Consider the following 24,258-nt stretch of genomic DNA (forward strand, 5'->3'; position numbering starts at 1 on the left):
AATTCCACTTTTTGTTTGATGGGCATTGAAACAGGCTTTCGCTTTGTAGATCCTTTACATATTAGTAAATATATATCCGAAGTTCTATTTTACATAATCGAAAGTTCAAGCTTACTTTTATAAAATTGCTCTAACAGTCTGCAAAAATAATAAGCCAGATCCAATTCGAAGATTAAGGAACAGCACAATCTGCAACATTAACTGAATAAGATAATTTTAGCTTAGCTTATACCATCTGTTATACATTAAATGTGCATGCGTAAACATATTTTGGGCATGCGCACACGCATATTTGCAGCTGTAAAGGTCTTACGCATGTGCATACAGTTTGTAGCTTTGAGGTCCAGATTATAGATCATTCTGGATTATGGGTGTCCGAATTAACGACTTTTGACTGTATGTGCAATTCTTAAAAACTGCACTTTACCCAAAATTCTATCGCAGACTTTTCATCATAGACAATTCCCAAATTGTTAAATCCATAGGATATCAAAAAAGGAATTAAAAATTAAACTAGTATTTCAATGGTGTCTTAAGAAATATAGAACTATATAAACCTATGCAATCTGAAATCAGCGCGTATGCGGGATTTGGCACTCTGTTAAATGGACGTGTTTGCTAGATTTGGCGCTTTCGTGCATACATTTTCGCTGCAAATTTTTTACAGCCGTTGAAACTGAATAGTACCAAGTATTTTGTGCATAAATTTACAAACAGGTTAAATCCTTAAATATTGAATAAAAAAAAAGATAAATACAGTATTTCTATGAAGGAAAATAGACAGCCTAAGTAGAAAATGATGAGGAAAATTTATTTGTTAATAGTCTTTAGGAAGCATCATCATTTATCTTTTGTTTGAATCTCATTGAACCTCTGTTTCACTCAATATTTGTATAGTATGATTTGTTACCTACGTTTTAAAATGTTTTGAAAATGGAACATAGCAATGCACTGAAAATACTTATGCCTACTGCTGCTGCTTTATCAAAGGATCTAGTTACATGAAAACATTGCATCGTACTGCTTTCTCACAAATTTTGTGGATTAATTTATCTTCCCCCCATCTTCTAACAACATTTCTTACAAAATCACCCTTTGTTACTGTTCCTGAAGTGGTTGCTCTTTCTTGAAGAGCTCATGTTTATAGCCCTCAAATAACTTCTTCACATCTTCATTGTTAACATCCTAGCCCATGGCATTGCCTAGAAACACAGTTTCTTCTATTAGAAAAGTTAAAGAGAAAAAAAAAGATGTGCCATGGACACACTCTGCTGATGAATGTTTAACTATGTTTTTAACCAAAAATTTGTGTACAGTGAAGGTTTTAATTAATTCCATGATTTATTTTGTTAGCTTTACTGCTTATGGTTGTGCAAAGTTTGAGTTATGTTATGAAATAAAACGACAATAACAATAATAGAAAAAAGAATCTGAAACTTTCAGAATTTATATTCTGCCCAAAGGGGTGTTTTTGTTATGTTTTGTATGTTACCTTTATTTATAAAATATCAAGCTCTTCGCGCTTAAACCATAAAGTTTAATTCAACAACAACATCATAAAATATTTAAAAAGAGAATATCTTTAGAATTTCCAGTACACAGTCTAGTGCACAGGAGATAAAAAATTTTTTTCATACAATGTTGCCATTGCTTGCTTTGAAATCATTGAGTTTTTTAATCAAAAATTCGTTAAAATTTTACGAAATATGAAATAGATAATAAAACAAATTCCAAATTTGTGCTTCCAGATACCCATATTCGAGTGGAGGACTACGTTATTCATAATTTGATGTAACAGTTTTTTCACAATGCGAGGAACATACATACATTCATGCAGATTCTTGATTATTCAGTTTCTTTAAATATAATGCTGGGCTCTAATATTTGGTGGCAACAATTTTAAAAGGGAAACATTTTATAGTGGACAACATGAAAGGCTAAAACGAAATTAATAGTCATTCTGGGCAGATTGCCTCTTTGGGCTAATAATTGATCCACCTTGATTTAATCATTATTTATTTATTTAATTTATTTATTTAATTTTATTGCAAAATCTCAAAATGTTTATGCAACACTAATGTTTGATTTATTCACTACTTTTAAAATTTTTCCATTCTCATTCCCATGCTACTTGTACCATAGTGAGTTTCATGCATTTGCTTATTTGATTTGTTAGAAAATCGAGGGCTTACTAGTCATAGATAAAAAAAGAAGTCTGAACTGTCAAAATGCTTGATTTCTTTGCATGCAATCCAACGTGTTATATTTCCTCCAGCCTGAAATCATAATCCTGTAAATCAGTACCTGCCAGGATTCATAAATGAGAGTTCAACAATGAAAAATATTAAAATATTTTTTGAACCCTTGAATGTTAATTATGTGGCATAGACTGTGACCTGATATATACCTTTGAAAAATCATATGTTGCCAACTTGAATGTTTGTAACTCAATATGCCTTTCATCATTCAAGCTTTTTGTTGTTTAGATCAATTGTTTTTGAACTGAATTGATCAGGAAGTGGACCCTTGTGATCTGAGATTTCAGTGTATTCAGTCAGATCAATTGTTTTTGAACTGAATTAATCCGGAAGTGGACCTTTGTCGTCTGAGATTTCAGTGTATTTCTAGAGAAAATCTCATTCTTCAGCTGCTATGTTTTGCAGCTGTATGCCTTTTTATTTTCTACTTTTGAAGTGACTGAAAATGTTAGAATAATACAGTCAAAAGTCGTTAATCCGGGCGCCCATAATCTGAAATGATCTAATATCCGGACCTCAAAGCTACAAACTTTCTGCGCATGCGTCAATGCGTAATGCATTGACGCATACGCATTGATGCATGTGCATATACATTGATGCATGTACGTAATATTTTTAAGCATGTGCGCATAATACGTTTACGCATGCGCGTTTAATGTATAATGGACGGTATAAGCTGAGCTAAAATTATCTAATTATCTATTTCAATTAATGTTGCAGATTGCGTTGTTCCTTAATCTTCGAATTGGATCCGGCTTATTATTTTTTGCAGACTGTTAGAGCAATTTTATAAAAGTAAGCTTGAACGATTATGTCAAATAAAATTTCCAATGCTGGATACTGCCAAAGGATCTGCAAAGAGAAAGCCTGTTTCAATGCCCATCAAACAAAAAGTGGAATTGCTGCAAAAAATGGATAAAGGCATATCCTTTGTTTCTCTAACCATTCTGAAATCGGTTTATCAATTTCACGCTGCTCTGCTGGGGAGGGAAACGTCGCGGCGTGCAATGAATTGGAAGTTGATCTGTCAGCACTATCCTTATCTTCAGGCCAGATGTGTTTATTTTATTCGGCTTATAGTTCATTACTAAATGTAGCGTTTCATCTCGATGTACTCTGTCTTTGATATGATTTAAATGAAATTCATTATAAATATCACGAATACACTTCAAATTGTTTTCTGGTTGCAATTTTCTAATTTCGACTATGCGTAATGTATGCTTTACGCATGCACGCGTTGAAAGAAATGTTTAATTTAGTAAACAAATAAATATTAAGCTTTTTTTTTTTTGTAAATTTTGATACCCTTTAGATCATAATTGTTCTTTATTTTATAAATTACGGTTTGATATTTTTAATTTTATAATTTCTGCATGCCATCTTACCAGATTTAAACTGATGATCTATAATCTGGAAAAATCGATAATCCGGAATCGCCGAAGTCCCGACGAGTCCGGATTAAAGACTTTTGACTGTAGTTGAGTTTTTGAATATGTTGTTGCAATAAAATTTCAACTATCTGGATAGCTTTGGAAAAGTCAATTTTCGTACTTGAAAATTCTCAATAATTGAGCATAACAAGAAATGGAATTCACATTAGAGAAGCCAAATCAGTAGAAACAGTTTACACTCTAAAATTATAAAAGCTGTCATTTTATTTGTTACCAGCTTTAATAGCAGAAGCCTGCATTTAAAATTACATAATATTTTGAAAAAAGTTATGTTTTAGACATAAAATCCAACATATGCTACAGGCTTTAAACATGAAAGTAAAATATCTGATCTGATTATAGAATCCTGCCCAACATAAAAGGTGGTGGAAATGTTGCCAATCATTCTGGCAGAATTTTAAACTTATTATTCTTTATTTAGTTAGATAGCAAACAGATACAAATGACAGATGTAGCATATAAAAAAAAACTTAAATTGTATACCATGTAAATCATAATTTTTCTTATTACATCACCATAGCTCATCCATTTTCTAAGTCGTGTGAGCTTTATTTTATGTCCAGATCCAGTAACTCCAAAGTGCTCCACTGGATGCTGTCTCAAATAATAATCATTCTTTCAAAACACAGCTTATGTCCTTCACAAATACTGAACTGCCTTATAAAGAATTAATCCAGTAACTTTTTATGACTGTATTATGATGTTATGTTAATAGGTGCTAAATCACACTGCTTGGTGACAATGTATATGCACAAGAAGCTCTATATTGGCATTTCAAATCTCTCAGTAACTGAATTTTTCAGAGGAATTTTTTTTTTTTTTTTTTTAATTCTAAAATGTTCTGGTTACTTGAGTTTTCTGGTTAGTTCAATTCCAGATAGATGAACTTAGCTTTTTACTTAAAACATGCAATTTTTCCCCCTCAATGTAGTTTTATATCACCCAAAAGATAAAAAATAACACTGTAGGAGAATTTAAGAAAAAATTTCTTACTTTCCGATTATCTACACTCCCACTTCCAATATTTGAGAGAACTGCCATATTTTTGGTATTTATGGATGAGATAAACATACTTAAGAATATAGTTCATGCAATTTTGAAGCAAGATTTGAGTAAGAGAAATTTTTTTTATAAAACCCAAATTAAGCTCTTAATGTTTAGAGATTTTACCTGTTCATCCGCTCATAAGACTGTTAAAACTGTTAAAGAAAAATTCTCTTCCTTTATTCTAGAGAAAAGACTAAAAATAATCATGTCACCTTTCTAAAAATAGCTTATCTCTAAAAAATGATTAAGATTGCCATTTTTCTCTGTTTGTTATCAGGCATCAGAACCAACATTAGACCTTTTTTCCAATTTACTGAAAAAAGTTTTGCTACCTATGCAGCTGCACAGGCTGCAGTGCTAAATCTATCAGAGATAGAAATGAATTGATATGCTTCCTAAAGATCTGAGTATTCTTATGAGAGCCGCCCAACCAGTATAGTGGTTGGCGTCTCTGACTGCTGTGCCGAAGGGCCTCGGTTCGAATCCCGGAGAAGATATGGATGTTTGTAAATGTAATACAGTACAAAGTCCGAAATCCGGACTTGTCAGGACTTCGGCAATTCTGGATTTGGGATTTTTCCAAACATTAGATCATCAATTTAAATCTGGTAAGATGGTATGCAGAAATTACACAATTAAAAATATGAAATCGTAATTTATGAAATAAAGAACAATTATGATCTAAAGGGTATTAAAATTTACAAAAAAAAAAAAAAAAAAAAAAAAAAAAAGAAAGAAGAAGCTTAATATTTATTTGTTTACTTTATTAAACATTTCTTTCAATGTAAGTTGTTTAAGTTGCTTCCACAACATATTCAAAAAGTTCCTTTTTCTTTTTTCTTATGTCATATACAGTTAGTTGACTTTCCAATGCCTTACTCCTCCCATAGTTTTGAGACGGATATGTCTTTATCCATTTTTTGCAGCAATTTCACTTTTTGTTTAATGGACATGGTTTCGCTTTATAGATCCTTTGGCAGCTCCAGAGTTGGAAACTCTTTTCGACATAATCGAAAGTTCAAGCCTAGTTTTTATAAAATTGCCGTAATAATAACAGTCTGCAAAAAATAATAAGCTGGATCAAAATAGAAGATTAGGGAGCAGCACAGTCTACTACGTTAACTGAAATGCCTTAGAATCAGTAAAGATAATTTTAACCTAACTTAATAGCGTCCATTATACATTATTGGCTATGTATCACAAGATTGGCGAAGAAAGCAAGTTGTTTCTCTAAATTTTGTCTTGCTCCTATTGCATACTGAATTAAGCCTGAATTGTTATTTAGTTATTTATTATACCTACGTTTATTTCTAGCACGTTTAAAACTAATCTGAGTCCTGAATAAATAAACTCTCACGTATACTTAACACCTTATCTAGGGCCGGCGATAAATTCCGCCTGGTGCAGTCTCTACGGATCCTAAATTCTGCTATAAAGTGCCTTCCTAAGTTTTAAATTTTCACCGCACCTAAACTTTGCATCCCAGTTCTTTCCCTAAATTATAAAAAACTTCTCATCCTTTAATTTTGCCGCTCGGTGCTTCCCCAAATTCCAAAAATTTCCTTTTCCCTAAATTCTGCCGTCCGGTTCCGACATATTCTGCCGCCACTTCTAGGTTTATGGTAAATAACGTATCAGTTATTCTTAATTAAAATAGCGCTAAATGTAATCTTTTGTCCTATGAATTTCATTAATAAAATCTATTTTTAGTATATGAAAAGAAATTTTTGTTAAATTATTTCTCGTCAACATTTCTTGGAGCTTTAAAAAATCTATAATCATCGCCAAGCGTAATGTTAGCATAAAAGGTTGCCATACTCTTGTTATTCAATTACTAATATAAATAAAAAAGTTTAGACATTGCTGCATGAGTTATTACTGAAGCTGTCCTGTATTGATAAACATGCGATGATGAAAGCAAAATATAATAAATAATGACTCGCCAGGTTGGCTTCAGGAATATAAAATAGGTGAATGTTTCGGTTTGAGATGTATGCCAAGCAGTACTCAATTATGGAGCCAAATTACAGTCAAAAGTCTTTAATCCAGACGTCTATAATCCGGACCTCATAGCTACAAACTTTCTGCGCAGGCATCAACGCATAATGCGTTAACGCATGTGCATAATACCTTTACACATGCACGTTTAATGTATAGCCTACGGTATAAGTTAAGCGAAAATTATATAATTATCTATTTCAGTTAATGTTGCAGATAGCGTTGTTCCTTAATCTTCTAATTGAATCCGGCTTATTATTTTTTGCAGACTGTTAGAGCAATTTTATAAAAGTAAGCTTGAACTTTCGATTATGTCAAAAAAAATTTCCTATTCTGGAGCTACCAAAGGATCTACAAAGCGAAAGCATGTTTCGATGTCCATAAAACAAAAAGTGGAATTGCTGCAAAAAATGTATAAAGGCATATCCTTTGATTCTCTAACCATTCTGAAATCTGTTTTTCAATTTCACGCTGCTCTGCGGGGGGGGGGGCAATGAACTGGAAGTTGATCTGTCATCACTATCCTTATCTTCAGGGCAGGTGTTTTTATTTTATTCGGCTTATAATTCCTTACTAAATGTAGTATTTCATCTCGATGAACTCCATCTGTGATATGATTTAAATCAAATTCCTCGTCATTATAAATTATCACAAATACTCATCAAATAGTTTTCTGGTTGCAATTTTCTAATTTCGACTATGCATAATGTATGCTTTACGCATTCACATGTTGAAAGAAATGTTTAATAAAGTAAACAAATAAATATTAAGCTTTTTTTTGGGTAAATTTTGATACCCTTTAGATCATAATTGCTCTTTATTTCATAAATTACGGTTTCATATTTTTAATTTTATAATTTCTGCATGCTGTCTTACCAGATTTAAACTGATGGTCTATAATCTGGAAAAACCAATAATCTGAAATCGCCGAAGTCCCAACGTGTCCAGATTAAAGACCTTAGACTGTATTAATCTCACAAATTTATGCTTACATGATTGTTTTTCCATAGCGAGTTATTTTATTTAGTGCCTAAGTGAAATTAAGAATCGGAATTTTTAAGTGAAAATCTCCACATGTTTTATTATGGAAGGAAAAATCAAATGCGCATGTTTAAAGCACATAAAAAAAAGTTTGTGGCTTTGAGAGCTGGATTTTAGATCATTCCGGATAATGGACATCTGGATTTTGGACTTTAGTGTCCGTGCAGCATGGGGGCACTCTAAATATGTGGCAAGCTGAAAGTCCTTTCAAGAGGTTGTGGTGGAAGAAGAGAAGTGGGAGACCCTCAAACCTATCCCACCAGGGTGCTGTCCATGAAAATTGGGGGGGGGGGTTGGCAATCCTGAGCTAAATCACACTGTCAGCTGTCACCTGCAAGGTGCTCAAGGCTGTTGCTAATGGCAGGTGTAAACTTGCGCTTCTTGCCACCAGGAATTGTGTCGATTTGGGCTGACTGTAGGTCAGACAAGTGAGCAATAGGAACAACATGAACAACTCTTATGATAATTCAACTTTGCATTATCATTCTCATTTTATAAATATCACATGTTTTAAGTTTCTTAGAATTCCTGCTTTTGACTATCAAAATTCCATACTTTCTTTTCAGAACAAGTACATCATAGGAGGCTGCTTTCTTTTGAATCTTTGGTCGGTTTCTAAGAAACATTTTCAGTTAGAATTTCCTCCTATCCTCTACTGGGAATATCCAAGGCTTCAAATATGTTGATGTTGTGGGATTAGGATATCTTCCAATAATTTGGATTATTTGATTACAGCAAAGTATAGTAAGGTATCCACCTAATGGGAAGGATGCTTTCATGGAATAATGTTTTAAGGAAGTTGGCTTGTATTCACATTATACATCTGAAAAGCCATGAAAATTGCTATGTAATCAGCCCATATCCTGGGATTTGAACCCGACAGTGTGATTTAGTATGAGTAATGGATAAACATGATATCACTATACAGTCATAAGAAGGTACTAGGCTCTTAATAAGGCAGCAGTCCAGTTTTAGAAGATTTACAATTTTGCTGATGTAGATATTGAATTTAATCTTACTGAAATGTTTAGAAGTTAATAATCTGAGTTTATATTCAAGTTATAATTATGGTGTAAATAGCTTAATTAGATATTATTTATTTCATAGACTTAGGGAATCTTTAAGTATATTTTTAGTCTGTAAATAGTGTTGTATCTTTAAGTAAAGTATGTTATTTGACTGGATGTAGATCAGTGCATGGCATATAAAAGTACTTTTGTGTTAAAATAGTTTGTATTTCTAGATGACTACTTGCTTGTGGGAACAAAATCTGGAACTCTACTATTTTATCAATTAGTACCAGCTGCAAAAGGTGGAGCAAAACCAGGTTATTCTTTTTAAAATATTTAAAAGATATCATCAGATGATACAATCAATTGTATCATTTACAGATATTGATTTAGAAATTTTAATTTATGTATTTCATATAGCAATAGAAAATGTACTGTTGTTACTGTAGCAATAGCAATATACTGTTGTTATTATCATCTGCTTATATATTGTTGTATTTCATTATATAATTTGGATGATGATATATTTTATGGATTGAGTTCTAAGTATGAAAATAAAATCTGTAGACTAAGAATTCAGGAATTATCAAATAGATGGTCACTCATCTTATTATAGGAACAGGAAACATTGGTACTTTAAATTTTGGGTTCAAGTATTCAAGCTTAAGAATATGAAAAGCAGAAAAATTGAGTATTGACAAAACTCATAAAATCTGCTTTAGCTTTCTTCTTTGGATTCATTGCTGAAAATTCATTTCATTATATAGGTGATATGACTGAATTAAAGCATCGTTGAATGTTGATTATGAAGATTAGGAAATGTTATTTTCATTAAGCAAAAACACATATAAAGCTTTGGAATGGAAAATTCCACTCAGGATTCTATTAGTAAAGATTTTAGTAATAATTTATTGAGTAGCTGTAGGAACTTATCAAATATTTTTGCATACCATGAACTCTCTTCCTACTAGCAGTTCCTCTTTTCCAACGCTGTTAATATGCATATTTCAAGTTCTAATTCATATAGGGTGAAGCAAAAAGCTATTGCCTACACCAAAATGGCTTGTTGATAATATTGAGCTTTAGTTGTTAGCAAAGAAAAATATAAATGCAGCAGTTCCCAAAAATTAACCCATCAAAAAGAAGGAGGGAAAAAACAAGGTAGACTTAGCAATTATTTTTTTAAAGTGTTGAGAAACCAAATTAAATTTAATGAATCAAGAATCAAACTCTTTGCTTGGAAAAACCGTTGTTTGGAAATACATGTGTATGCACGTGTATCAGATTAATATTCTGTTATTTAAAATTATGTCAGGTTCTCAGTCCAAGGTAATTTTCAGGATTTTTGAAGTGGAGTTGTAATCATTGTGCATAATAATAATAATAAAAGGGTTCAGTATAGTACTGCGGATGGACAGTTATTCTGTTAAACTGATTGCAAGGGAGTTGACTTCAGCAGCATTTTAACAGTACTTTTGCTTTTCGAGATATTGAAAGTTTACCATGCTTTTATTGATTTGCATTTTATATAATAAAGTAAAAATGTAAAACTGTGATATAAAATGAATTTTAGATGATTATAAATTTTGCCGTTTTTTCTGAACACTTAAAATGTGATCTTAAAAGGAGTGCTTTTTTTTTTTCCAGGTTCTATTCAGTATGAGGTTAAATTTCTAAAATCTAACAAGGCTTTTGCCAAAAAAGCTATTACACAGGTACTTTCATCTTTATTTATTTTATATTCTAAAGTCTGTAAGTTATTTTCCTTAAGAAATTCTTTTTTTTTTTTTGAAAACTTTAATGAAGAATTTGATTTTTAAAAGCCAAATTTTAAAAGTACATATTTTCTGTGAAAATCTGAAATTATAATTTTAAAAGTAAGGGAAACTGTGCAAAAAATATTATAATATTGTGTCATACAAAACATGAAAATCACATTTTAAATATTAATGATAAATTGTAATTATTTTTATTATTGCTGGATGCTAAGCAAAGTAAAATGAAAAACTGTTCCTTCTTCTTAAGTTTCTCATATTCGAGCACGTTCATGTTATAATTTTACCAACTTCTTTCTTAAATATCAAGCATAAAACATTAAAAGTATGTGCTGAACTAGGTACTTACGTATTAACGCAACTGCACTTACATATTAACGTCACTGCAGCAGAAGTTGGGCTGATGCACCAATAAAGAGCAATCATGTTGTTTGCGCACAGTTATCTTTTGGATTCCTTTTTGTCTAGTTGTTTGCTGATTTTTGACGCCATTTTTTTAGTGCTACGAAAATGCGTCTTTGGGATTTGCCATACACGAAAGATACAATTTTATTTTTTCAGGAGAGAAATATTTTACCAAAAAAAAAAAAAAAACCGAAAATGTACCAATTTGCATGATATGAAACTTTATTTTGGTAAACGTACGTTTTGGAAATGTAATTTAAGACAGTGTGATCAGCAAGTGGGACTTAGAAAAGACAACTGGTTTGAAGGAAACAGAATTCCATTTTGTTCAGCTTTGAGATTTATATTCTGCTGGTGTGCGGAGTTCACATCGATTAAATTTTGTGAAAAGCAACTTCATTTATCGGATAAAACGTATAGATTGGAACATGCGTGAATTATGTGTCTTGGATATGGAGAATAAACCAAACAAGAAGGTAGGTCTACCACATTGCATTTTGGAAATTGATAATTGATGAAAGTTTGTTTAATTTTACCCCCCCCCCCAAAAAAAAAAAAATGTACCAATTTGCATGATATGAAACTTTATTTTGGTAAACGTACGTTTTGGAAATGTAATTTAAGACAGTGTGATCAGCATCATTTGCCTGCAGAACTGCGATGGAGAGCCATTGGGAGACTAGAGGCAGGACAAAGTCAAACAGAAGTGGCCAGATGGCTAAATGTGAGTCCTTCTGTGATTCATAGACTTTGGAGGCAATTTCAAACCACAGATTCGGCATCTAGGAGGTTCAACCAAGGACGGCCAACTGCTACTATGAGCGCCGATGACCTATATTTGACATTATGTGCACGCAGGAATAGAACTGCTACTCCGACAATTCTTAGAGCCTCCCTTGCTGCAGTCACTGGAAGGTTCGTGTCAACGTCAACTGTGCTTAGAAGGCTTCATGAAGGTGGTCTGTATGCGAGGCGACCAGCCATTTGTGTACCGCTCACGTCACGCCATAAGACGGACAGTTTTCAGTGGGCACGACAACATGTCCACTGGATGCCTGATCAATGAAGGGCGGTTCTCTTTACGGATAAGTCCAAGTTTAGTCTAGAAAGCGATAGTAGGCGGTATTTGATATGGAGAGAACCTAGAACCCGTTATCATCCGTCAAACATCCGTGAAAGAGATGCATACGGAAAGGGCAGTGACTGTGGTTGGGGTGGCATCTCTTTGGGTGGACACACAGTCTTCCATGTCTTTCCAAGGGGAACCGTGAATGCTCAGATTTATAGAGATGACATCCTTGATGCTTATATGCGCCCGTATGCCTGGGCAATAGGGGATGCTTTCCTGTTACAGGACGACAACGCAAGACCACACAGGGCTCGCATCGTAGATGATGATTATCTTCAACAGGAAACAATTATGTGTGCGCATGGAATGGCCAGCTCGATTTCCGGACTTGAATCCTATTGAGCACGTTTGGGATGCTTTAGGGAGACGTCTAGCTGCTCTCAATCCGCCTCCTCAAACCCTTGTCGCGCTTGAAACTGCTTTGCAAGAGCAATGGCTCTCGCTTCCTATAGAACTGATAGACCGCATAATTGAAAGCATCACACATCACTGTATGTGCTGTATTGCTTCTAGAGGTGATCATATTCCATATTTAAGGTACTTTTCCTATAGCAAACTGACACATTCGATTTGTTTATTTTATACTTGTGCTAATTTCTATATTACCATATTTGTCTGGTAATTTCTTTTTATTTTATTTGATACCTTACTATGTGTTGTATATTGTGAGTAAGTTTCATTAAATTCTACATGTAACTTTTTCAGTAATCGTAATTTTTGTGATTTTTCCTTAATTTATGATAACCAGTGTAGTAATACATTTGCCATGTGTTGGTGTATTGTATATAAATTTACAAAAGGATTTCTTCCATAGCAATCTTACTTTTTTAAAAAATATGCAGATAAAAAAATTGTGAATTAAAAGTAAATGTAAAAAATGTAAATGTAAAAGTTTTGTGAAAACTGCTTTTATAAACTAATTATTATTATTTTCAGTTACAAGTTGTTCCTGAATTCCAAATGTTAATTTGTCTTGCTGGTGAGTTGGTGTTTTAATTTAATTATATGTGAGAAAATAAGATGATTATTATGTTGGCATATGTTTTCCATACTGTTTTTAATGTATTCTGTAATTTGGTTTTTAGTTGAATTGTATTTAATAAAAAGAAGAATTGGGCCTGTCTTAGAGATTTGTTCTGATAATTTATTTACTTTGTTTTCTGCAGATAGTACAGTATCAGCATTTGACCTTAGCCAGTTTAGTCTGTCTACTATTGCTACCTTACCAAAGACAAAAGGAGCACATTATTTCACAATAAATGTTCAGGTGCTATATTAAAATATATTATATTAGTTAAAATGTGTATAATTACTGCATTTTCAATATTTAAATTTTACTAATATCTTTCTTTCATATTATGAAAGAAAAGATAGTTTTCCATGTTCTTTCATATTATGAAAGAAATGTATATACACATATATGTATGTATTATATATATACTCATAATATAAAATGAAATATAAGTAGCAGCATGGTGAATATGATGGCAATGTGTTGAAATTCAAACTAATCATTAATATGAATATTTTTCAAATTCTGAATTGTAATTTATGACTGTGTTCAGTGAAAAAAGTTTTGTGTATGCAATTTCTATTACTTTGCATTGACATTTTTAGTCGTTTTCCCTATGTATAATGTGTATACAAGCCAGTTTCTCTTAGAAAGTCTTCCACGAGGTCATCTCCGCCTTAGGCAGATAGCCTTTGATTGCTTTGCCGTAATTAAATAAATCAAATCAAACCTCATCATTTTTATCATCCCAAATCATATGCAGATAACACTAATATGCTTTGTCATTAAAATAATCAAAGACTCTCATCTGCTTCTCGAAATCATATGCCCAACCCTTTTTTTAGAAGCCCCAGCCTCCTAATCCAGTTGCCTAACCTCCTTCTCCAGTCAAAGTAACTACTGTGATTGAACAGATCATCTTTTTAAAATGCAGTAACTTTGTCAGAGGGGAAAGTGTCACCCTTTTTTTCATATTTTCTTAGGAGACTATCTGAAGAGTTTTCAGCTAGTCTAGCCTCTTCATGGGATCAACAGGTGGAAAAAGCTGTTAAAAATTAGCAGCTGAATGCCAGTTTTAATACAAGTATCCATCAGTCAATAGACTGGCATTAAAGATAATTCAATAAACACAATCATATCCAATCCAAATGTTAGTCCTTGTGATTTCTTGTCATGGTAAACATGAATAACTGTTTAATGTAATTATTCATGGACCTTGTTTATTCAGAAAGCCATTTTCAACTGAAATATGATCATATGTGTTGTATGAAAGAGTGACCTGTGTAAACCTTCAGTTTTAGAATATTATTTACTTGATATACATAACATACAATGGGCTTTTGTTTTGACATTTTTGTAAATTCTAAATGAAAATTCTCTTTTTCTTTCCTCTTTATTGTTTGTAAAAATCTCCAACCTCAATAAAATAATTTTGAATTTTCTAATTTAGGTAAATTACCATTTTCAAGCTAAAGCTTGATTTTCATGATGTTATTTCTAATATCTTCTCTGGAGTAGTTCTTGAACATGAAATCGTATTTCTTATACACTGCTCAAAACAATTAAAGGATATTGCGGTTTTAGGTGGATCTTGTGGCTGGGAAACTTTTTAGCTGATTGATACATTGTCGACAGACGTAGTAGGTTATATGAGAATAAATTACACATGTTTGGCAGAAAAAAATGCATTTTATTGCGCATTTGTGTACAAAAGGAAAAAAGCACAATTTGTGCATATGAGAAAAAAAGACTAAGAAAAGGTGTTTTCTTCAAAGGAAATCATTTTCAGTAGTGGGTATGGTTTCCACGGACGGCCAGCAACGTTGAACACCTTTGAGGCATGGAGTCAATGAGGCTATTAATCACGAGTTGGGGTATTCTCTCCCACTCTTTCAGAAGAGCTCTTTCCAGTTCTTGGAGAGTTTGTGGGGGTGGTTGGCAGCTAGCAACTCGTTTTCCTAGAGCGTCCCAAACGTGCTCTATTGGATTCATGTCTGGAGAACACGCTGGCCATTCCATTCGTACGATTCCTTCCTCGAAAAGAAAACCCTCCACCAGGTTAGCACGATGTGGCCTGCAGTTATCGTCCATTAAAATGAAGTCATCTCCGATTGCTGCAGCGTAAGGGACTACAATAGGTCTGAGGATCTCATCCCTATATCGGCGACTAGTCAGAGGTCCATTTCGAATGATGTAGAGCTCTATACGCCCGTCAATGGAGAGCCACCATACACCAACACTCCCCCACCGCCAAATCTGACACTTTTGTGCACGAACGCAGGATTATTCCTACTGCCACGGTCCCTCCAGATGAAAATACGCCTATTATCACGATGAACAGAAAAACGGGACTCGTCAGAAAAAAGAACATTGCTCCATTCATTTCTCCTCCAGTTCACATGCTCTGTTGCCCACTCCCTGTGGTTGCGAAGATGCCTTGATATTAGTCTAACACATACCATCGGTCGGCGAGCATACAGACCTACACCACGGAGTCGGTTTCGGACAGTCTGAGTTGAAACCGTGCTGCCAGTAGCCGAGCGAAGGTGTTGTTGGAGAAGAGCAGCATTCATATTTCGGTATCTCTGAGTCGTTAACCATAACGATCTTCATTGGGCGTTGTTGCCCGTCTACGACCTTGCCCTGGTCTTCGGCCTGCACTTCCAGTTTCCAAAAAACGGTCCCAGATCCTGGAAATCACAATTTGTGACACTCCAATGGCTTTCGCTACTTCGGCTTGAGTTTGGCCCCCTTCTAAACTACCAACCTCTCCAAGTTTCTAAATCGGTTAAATGACTTCGCTGAGACATCGTACTCATCGAAACAAAGCAGTCACTGAATGCCGATCATCCTTGTCTTCATTGTCTTTTGTACAATTGAAAGTCAAATTTCATTCGCTGCCGCTGAAGCGACATTTTTGACGTCAAACTAAAAATTAGCATGCTCCACAGTTTGAAAATCAGAAAAATTTGCATTTGTGATTCTCTTCTTCCATTTTCGGCAAAAAAAAAAAAATCACTTATATCTTTATTTTATATAAAACTTACAATATCCTTTAATTGTTTTGAGCAGTGTAATTACAGATTGGACAAATCCTAAATTTTCTTCAAACCAAATCTGAACTCTAAAATGTTCTTGATTCTTTTGAATCTAAGAATTGTTCAATAAAATAAAATAAAATAAAATAAACAAATAAATAAATAAATAAAGCAAAATTTGAAATCTGCATCTAATGAAGAACAAATATAAGTATATAGTTTTTAAAAGTGTATTTATATTTATTAAAAAGATACAAAGGACATTTAGGAAGTGAGGTATGTAACTAAACTTCTAATTTTAAAGTTCATTTTGTTTTGTTGTTATTAACATAATTTGGTAGAATAATATTTGAGTAACATTGCAAATTTTTTATATATCTTAAATCAAAGCAAGAGGAGAGATTTTTTTCAACAAGTAGCATTCCTTGTATGCACTAAACATGGGACAATTAATTCTTCTTAAAAAATTAAGAGTATGATACCAGGGTCACCACAAGATTATATTTATGATCCAAATCCATTGAAATCGTAATGATCATGTTAATTTTCTTAACAAATGTTTCTGTTAAATATCAATAAAACTAATTTTTCTAAAGTTTTGTGTTAAAACATTTAGAAGTTTTTTTAGATTAGGATCCAAAAGATTCAGTTAGGGGGAAAAGACATGAAGATTTGAATTTCCAAATCTTGAATATTTTTCAAGATTTGTAGAATTTGTGAATTCATATCTCCCTCTCTATTTTTAACTGTACAAATATGTTCAAATAAAAATAAAACAAAGAATTATCTTTACTCAAATAATGATTTATCGATTTTGGGTCTGTATTTAACTATATATTTTGCTTATTAGGTAAATATGATTAATGATGAATAATTAGATGTATTTGATGATTGATGTGTGATGGTTTTCTGTATAAGATGGTTGTAAAGTGATATATCATCATCATTGTGTTTGCTTGACTTGTGTGTGTTGTTTGGCTTTAAAGTTTAAAAGAAAATATTGGTTTTAATATCTGGAGTATAGTTTAGTTTTAAAATTTTCTTTGAAGACATATTATGTGAATCTTAACCATGTTTTTCTGTGTTTTAATTATTTTATTTATATTTTATAGAAGCACAAGCTTGTGACGGGAGAAATTATATTTTCTTTTAGACTTTGTGTAGCTGTAAAGAAAAAACTTCAAGTGAGTTTTTATAGTTTCTGTACCAGCAATTTAGTATATATATTCTATTATTGTAGCAAAGAGTATTGATTTAAATTTATTTAAATAAATAAATATTAATACTAAAAGTTCTGTCATTTCTAAAAACATTAAAATCTTTTCTAAATGTTAAAAAAAAGATTTGAAGGAAAACTGTGGATGCATGTATTTGCCTAAAGAGCTTAGTTGATTTCATTATGAAGCTAGATCAGTGGCATCTAACTAGTGGCTTATGGGTTCCTGGTAGCCCGCAATCCCATCTTTAAGTGCCTGCTAGCCACAATTATAATACACTGTGAGATAGAAACTTTAATCCTAATGTAAAAAACAACTAATTGAAAGGGTACAGTTACACGTCAGGTACAGGAGCATTGGATTTGTGTTCATTTACTTGCTTTACATTCACTGTGTTATTTCCACAATTTTATATGTGCAGCAGATTATGATTTGAGTGCTTTCTTTAACATAAGCTCTGTTTGTTGCTGGCACCACTACATGTGTGCAAAAATAATGAGTCATCCATCTGGCCATGCAGTTGATATAGTTAGTCATCAGCTCAGTTGAAATAAGTTGATAAATGTTTGTCGTAGTGGCTACCAAAATTCACTGTTTCTGCAAACTTCTAAAATAATACAAAATAATTATTTTGTAATTTTTCTAAAATAATTATTTTGTATATCTTGGTGTGTTTGTCAAAATTAGTGATGTCCTAAGGCCATCAAAGAGAAAGAAATCCTAACACTTCAATAACAAATGGGAAGGAAAGCTGCTATTTATAAACATGGGCAGAAAAGCAATTTGTTTACTATGCAAGATTTCAGTAGCAATTCCAAAGCAATCGATTGTTGAATGTCATCATAAAATTATTCGTAAGGATTTTAGCGGTAAATATCCACTCAGGTCGGTTTTACATAAACATAAAGTTCAATCATTGAAATCTTTTCTAAAAACTCAACAGAACAGTCGTTTTATCCTCAAAAATGAAACAAAGAATCACAGAAGCATCCGCCAAAGTAAATTATGTTTTCGCATCACATAAAAAGGCATGTTTTGTGTGTCATTTGATGAATCCATTGATGTGATTGATTTCAGTTCTGATGTTCATGAGAATAGTATTTCTTGACTTTTTGATGAAAGATGCATTCTTGACTGTTTGACTGCTCTGCTGAGAGCATATATCTAGTTTATAACTGCATCTTATATGTCTTGCCCTCGGGAGTAAATAAACGCTTTCGAAGGCAAGACATATATGATGCAGTTAGAAACTATACTACTGAAGAGGTGTATCAATAAGGAACATGATCACAATCACAATTTATGGTGCACCTGCTATGCTAGGGAATAATACTGGGTTTATTGAGCTCTACAAGCAGGGTGATACATTTTCCAATTTAATTCATACCACTGTCACCTAGGCAGTATAGTGGATAGGGAGCCTACAGAGGTACCCATGGTTCTGGGTTCGAATCCTGGAGAAGACATGGATGTTTGTAAATGTATAGTGTCCATGAGGTAAATATGCGGTGAGCTGAAAGTCCTCTTGTGTGGCTTAGTAGATGGGGAAAGGGGTGGGAGAAACCCCAGGACTACTCCCCGGGGTGTTTTCCCTTAAAATGGGGGTGGTAAATAGAAGTCCAACCTTTCTTTGTAGTAGGCTCTGGCAACCGTTCTTCCATGTAATATGGACACAACAAATACTGCTACTACAATTCATACCACTGTGTTATTCATCAAGAAAATCTGGCTGATGAAAAGCTTGACATCAGTCATGTAATGACTGTTATTGTATTTATTATGGACGACCTGTTAATCATCAACTTTTTAAAACGTAGCTTGAGGAGCTAGAGAGTCTTATGATATAATTTACCATGCAGAAGTAAGGCAGATGAGTTGAGGAAACATTTTAGCAAGATTTTGTTGAAATGCTGTCAGAGATCAAAACTTTTCTCATATCCAAAGACAAATATGATAAAAAATTGGATGACATGGAGTGGCTTGCTGACTTTGCATGTTTAACTGATATCGTTGCAAAATTTAGTGACCATGCTACAAGGAAAAGCAAAATGTGTATTGGAAATGATGAGCTCGGTATCTGCTTTTCTGGCTAAAATCGATTTGTGAAAAAGAACAACTTATTGAATAAAGACTATCGATATTTTCTGTCATTTACCCTCATTCTAGACCCAAGATTTATTCTGGAGTTTGATCCATTGAATTTTTTTTTTTTTTTAAATTTAACTTAGAATTTAAAAAAAAAGATTCCAAAACGTGTTTTCTTCACAAAAATTCCTTTCTTAGAAATAGATATAACAAAAGCGATTTTATTAATGGAACTATTTTATTTTATTAATAAATGAAAGGCTGAATTAGAGGTTATTACTGTTCATACTGATGTAGCACTTGGAAGCATAGAAAATAAAAGTGATGAAGTTTTTAGACTTATGGACTGTATTAACTCTTTGAAAAACAAACCCTTCTCTTATCTGTATGTTAAAATACTGAACCATCCGAAATGGTTTTTGAGAGTCACAGCAATTTCCTTCCCACCCCATCCATTAGTGCACAAACAAGAGTGAAGATTTCAAATGAAATCCTTTTCTTCTTCTAACAAATACAGATACGAAACCTCACATAAATTCTTTTAGTTAAGATACAATAACACAGCAAACAAATATTAATTTAGAAGTCAAACAACAGAACTCAGCGTTATATTTTTAAATTTTCACTGGACTAGTTTCAATGGTTTTACCGAACCATCATCCTCAGCTGCAAAAGCGGAAATTAACAAGATAAGATAAGAAAGCCTGGGTAGGAGATAAGCTACTGGTGCCATCTGTTGATGAAATCAGAACTAAAAGATAATTTCTTTAAAGGCTGAAGGCAAAGATGGATTGGAATTAGGTTCGTTAACGAGAACAGAAAGATTTTTTTTTAATGTGAAATGCGTTTAGAAAATCCAGTTCACCAATGGAAGATGTTTTTTGAATAATTTTAGCAGCAGAAAAATTGAAAGTGTGATTTTCGGACCAACAATGTTTAGCAACTGAAGACTTCTGTGTTTCCTTTTTTCTAACATATGCCTCATGTTCCTTGACATGAAATTTTAAGGCTCTCTTAGTTTGGCCAATGTAAATTAAACCACACTGGCAAGGAATCCTATAAATACCCTAGGAATTAATATCCGGAATGGGGTCCTTGAGTATGGAACTCGGAATTTTATTGATGAGAGAATAAATTTCAGTTTCTATTCAGTTTCTGCTATTCAGTTTACTTTTGAACTTGAGACTTGCAATTCTCTTCCATTTCTCGACATTCGGTCACATGTAACATATCCAACTTCAGTACTACGGTTTACCGTAAACCTTCCTCGGTTTGCCTTCCACCACACTTCAGATCATGTCATGCGATTAAACAAAAGTTACCTTCATTTTATTCCCATGTTTTCTGTGCTTTTCAAGTTTGCTCCTCCAAACTATTCCTTGATAAAGAACTAAATTATTTTTAAGCAATAGGTATTGACAGGGGCTTTTCACCCAACATTATTAATCAAGCAGTTAAAAAATTCTCATCTCAACACATCAAAAGGCACACTCTTGTTTTAGAAGATTATAAAAATTCTGTTGTCATTCCCTTTTTTCCATCAGTTAGCTATAAAGTTGCACGTATTTTGCAGAAATTTAACTTTTGGGTCGTTTATTCTCCCATCAATAAAATTCCGAGTTCCATACTTAAGAACCTCATTCCGGATATTAATTCCTGTGGTATTTACAAGATTCCTTGCCAGTGTGGTTTAATTTACATTGGCCAAACTAAGAAAGCCTTAAAATTTCGCATTAAGGAATATGAGGCATATGCTAGAAAAAAGGAAACACAGAAGTCTTCTGTTGCCCAACATTGTTGGTCTTAAAATCGCACTTTCAATTTTTCTGCTGCCAAAATTATTCAGAAAACATCTTCCATTGGTGAATTGGATTTTCTAGAGGCATTTCACATTCAAAAAGTCTTTCTGTTCTAGTTAACGACCCTAATTCCAATCTATCTTTGCCTTTGGCCTTTAAAGAAATTATGTTTTAGTTATGGTTTCATGAACAGATGGTGCCAGTAGCTTGTCTCCTGTCGAGGCTTTCTTATCTTATCTAATCATTATATCTTATCTCATTCATTTCCGCTTTTGCAGCTGAGGATGATGGTTTGGTAAAACTATCGAAACTAGTCCTGTGAAAATTTGAAAATATAATAATTTATATAAAATATAATATATATAAAATTTTTGTTGTTTGACTTCTAAATTAAATTCTTTTAGGACAAGCTGTCTGCATTAAACTGATTCAATGCATTTGGGAAAACTGCACCTGCTACTGCATACATTAGGAAAGAGGATAAAACAAATCAGAATTTGGGTCATTTAGGGCAGTTGTGGTCGCCTGAATGAAAGGTTGTGTGGGCCATTTTGGTTTTCAAAGGTAAACAAAAACATACTTTGTGTCAACATGCATGTCTTTGTGAGGAGGTTTCTTTACAGCTTAAAATAGTAAAAACAAGTACAGAAGTATGTTGCCTTTGCTGGCATGCTGTCTATCAGAACATATGCCATATTTTAATAAATTGCCAAATAATATTAATCAAATATCTCATTAATAGCAATAATGAGATATTTGATAATTTAACAACTTCTTTCTTTCTTTCCCTTTTTTTTTTTTTTTTTTAATTAGTGGTTAGTTTATTAGTACATGCTTTTCTTTATTTTCTAATTTGAAGCAAAACTAGTTTGAAGCTACTGCATTTGCCTTTTTATTAGTGGATTTTCTTCAGTTTTTTTTTGGTAGGTTTTTATTAATTTTCCTTATTATTTGGAAACCCAAAATTATCCAGTAAAATTACATATTTTCATGAAATTGTTATTTTCCAAACATAAAGTACTGGGTGTCTGCGAGGTACGGCTAAAATTTAAAGTAGCCCTTAAGGCAAAACGGGTTGGATACCACTGAGCTAGATCAACATATCTCTTATCTTAAAAATAAAATGAAGTATTAAATTTCTTTCTGTTTTCGTTAGTCATTATTTTAAAAACCTGAAATGAACCTGAAATGAAAATCTGAAATTATTTCAAATTCTTGAAGGAATAAGACTCTTTTTTTTTTTTTTTTTTTAATCTGACATTGCTGATAGACTGGAATGCATTTTGCGTGTAATTAGAATGGATTATTTCATGAGCTTTTTTCCCTTAAGTAGCATCATACTGCCTAAGAAAATACTCATAAATAAAAACAGCAATAACAACAACAATAATAATAAAAGTTAAAAATATGATAACAATGAACATCAAATATTAAAAAAAAAAAAAAACAGCCACAAAAAATGCATTGTACACCAAAGGCTGTTAAAAAATAAGTGATTACAGTTTCATTCTATATTACAAGAAAAACATTTCTTTAACAGGCAACCTCATCTTTAGTTTAATTTTATTGTTTTGTTTTAAGAAGCACTTATAACTAAGCATTGACCAGTAGAATAGGCATACTGTTTTTTCTAATAAAATTAACGTATGATTATTTATTCTTATAATCGCTGTTCTTTGTATATATTTGGCTGATATGCAAATTACTTTAAAAGTATTTAAAAAAATGGCCATATTGTATTTTCTTCATATTACTATAATAAAAATATAAACAAATTAACGATAAACTTAATTTTATTAGACTTGAATAAGAGATCCAGATAACTGGAGCTTTAGTTATCTAAAATCCCTAAAATAAAAATTGTACTACTGTAATTTCGCACATATGGTCCGCAGACACGATTTTATATGAAAAAAATTTCAAAAATCGTCGGATAGTCCGCGGACTATACGTCCGAAATTATGTTTTTTTAATACGGCAATATTAATGTATTTTGGAAACAAAGAACTAAGTATAAATAGAAAAAAAGTACTTACTTACTAATATGCCTTCAGAAATAAAATGCTAAATACAAATAAAAAACAGTGCTTACTAATTAATCATATATTAATTAATCACACATTCTACTACATTCATGAAAACCTTCAAAGTCCGATTCATCGGTATCAGAATTAAACAGTTCTAATATATTTTCGGAAGAGTGTCTGAAAAAAAAACAGTGCTTACTAATTAATCATATATTAATTAATTGCACATTCTACTACATTCACGAAAACCTTCAAAGTCCGATTCATCGGTATCAGAATTAAACAGTTCTAATATATTTTCGGAAGAGTGTCCGAAAGTTCGTTTTCAGCATCACTATCTTCACTGTCAGTGATTTCCTCGCTTTCACTAACAATCCTGGCTTTTATAAATCCCGATCGGATGGTTGACACTTTAACACTTTTCCAAGATTTATCAACTCATTCGGCAACTTCAGTGTATGAAGCGCGTCTCATATTTCCTCCTTTTGTGAAAGTATGTAAACCTTCCAACATCCAGATCTCTCAGCAAGCACGTACGTGGGACTTGAAACTTTTGTTCATGCTAATATCCAGAGGTTGCAGGATTTTTGTTAAACCACCTGGAATAATGCTGAGTTCAGCACCGATTTTTTTTTTTTTTAGCTTCCTTTACACTGTCTTTTATGTGTGCCCTCATGGAATCCATAATTAGTACACCTTTGGAATTGAAAAAGGCACCTTCTCTCTTCTTCCAAACTTCTTGAAACCATTCGAGCATAATGTCCTCGTTGCACCAACCCTTTTCATTGCACCGTATTCCGACGCTTCGAGGAAAATTTTCCTTGGGAATTGTTTTTCTCTAAAAGATTAAGAGCAGCTTCAACTTTGTGCCATCAGCACAGCAGGTGAGCATCACTGTGAATTGGGTCTTTTCTTGACCAGTTGTTGTTATTGATATTATTTTCACTCCACAAGTATGGACTGTGC

The 24,258-nt window shown here is 32.8% G+C and overlaps 1 protein-coding gene across 4 annotated transcripts in view; it reads left to right on the forward strand.

Annotated features, from left to right (window-relative positions):
- Vps39 (vacuolar protein sorting 39) overlaps positions 1-24,258 on the forward strand; it is a 150,157-nt gene that overhangs the window by 4,665 nt on the left and 121,234 nt on the right. For all 4 annotated transcript variants that reach the window (XM_085821308.1, XM_085821303.1, XM_085821295.1 and 1 more), the window contains exons 2-6: positions 9,039-9,122; positions 10,453-10,520; positions 13,051-13,093; positions 13,281-13,381; positions 17,277-17,348. In XM_085821308.1, the coding sequence (XP_085677434.1) occupies positions 9,039-9,122; positions 10,453-10,520; positions 13,051-13,093; positions 13,281-13,381; positions 17,277-17,348 (368 nt within the window). The remainder of the gene's footprint in view (positions 1-9,038; positions 9,123-10,452; positions 10,521-13,050; positions 13,094-13,280; positions 13,382-17,276; positions 17,349-24,258) is intronic.

Source organism: Stegodyphus dumicola, chromosome 1 (assembly GCF_044657685.1).
Source record: "Stegodyphus dumicola isolate Sdum_Otavi_A_Nest chromosome 1, ASM4465768v1".
Classification (NCBI taxonomy): Eukaryota; Metazoa; Arthropoda; class Arachnida; order Araneae; family Eresidae; genus Stegodyphus; species Stegodyphus dumicola.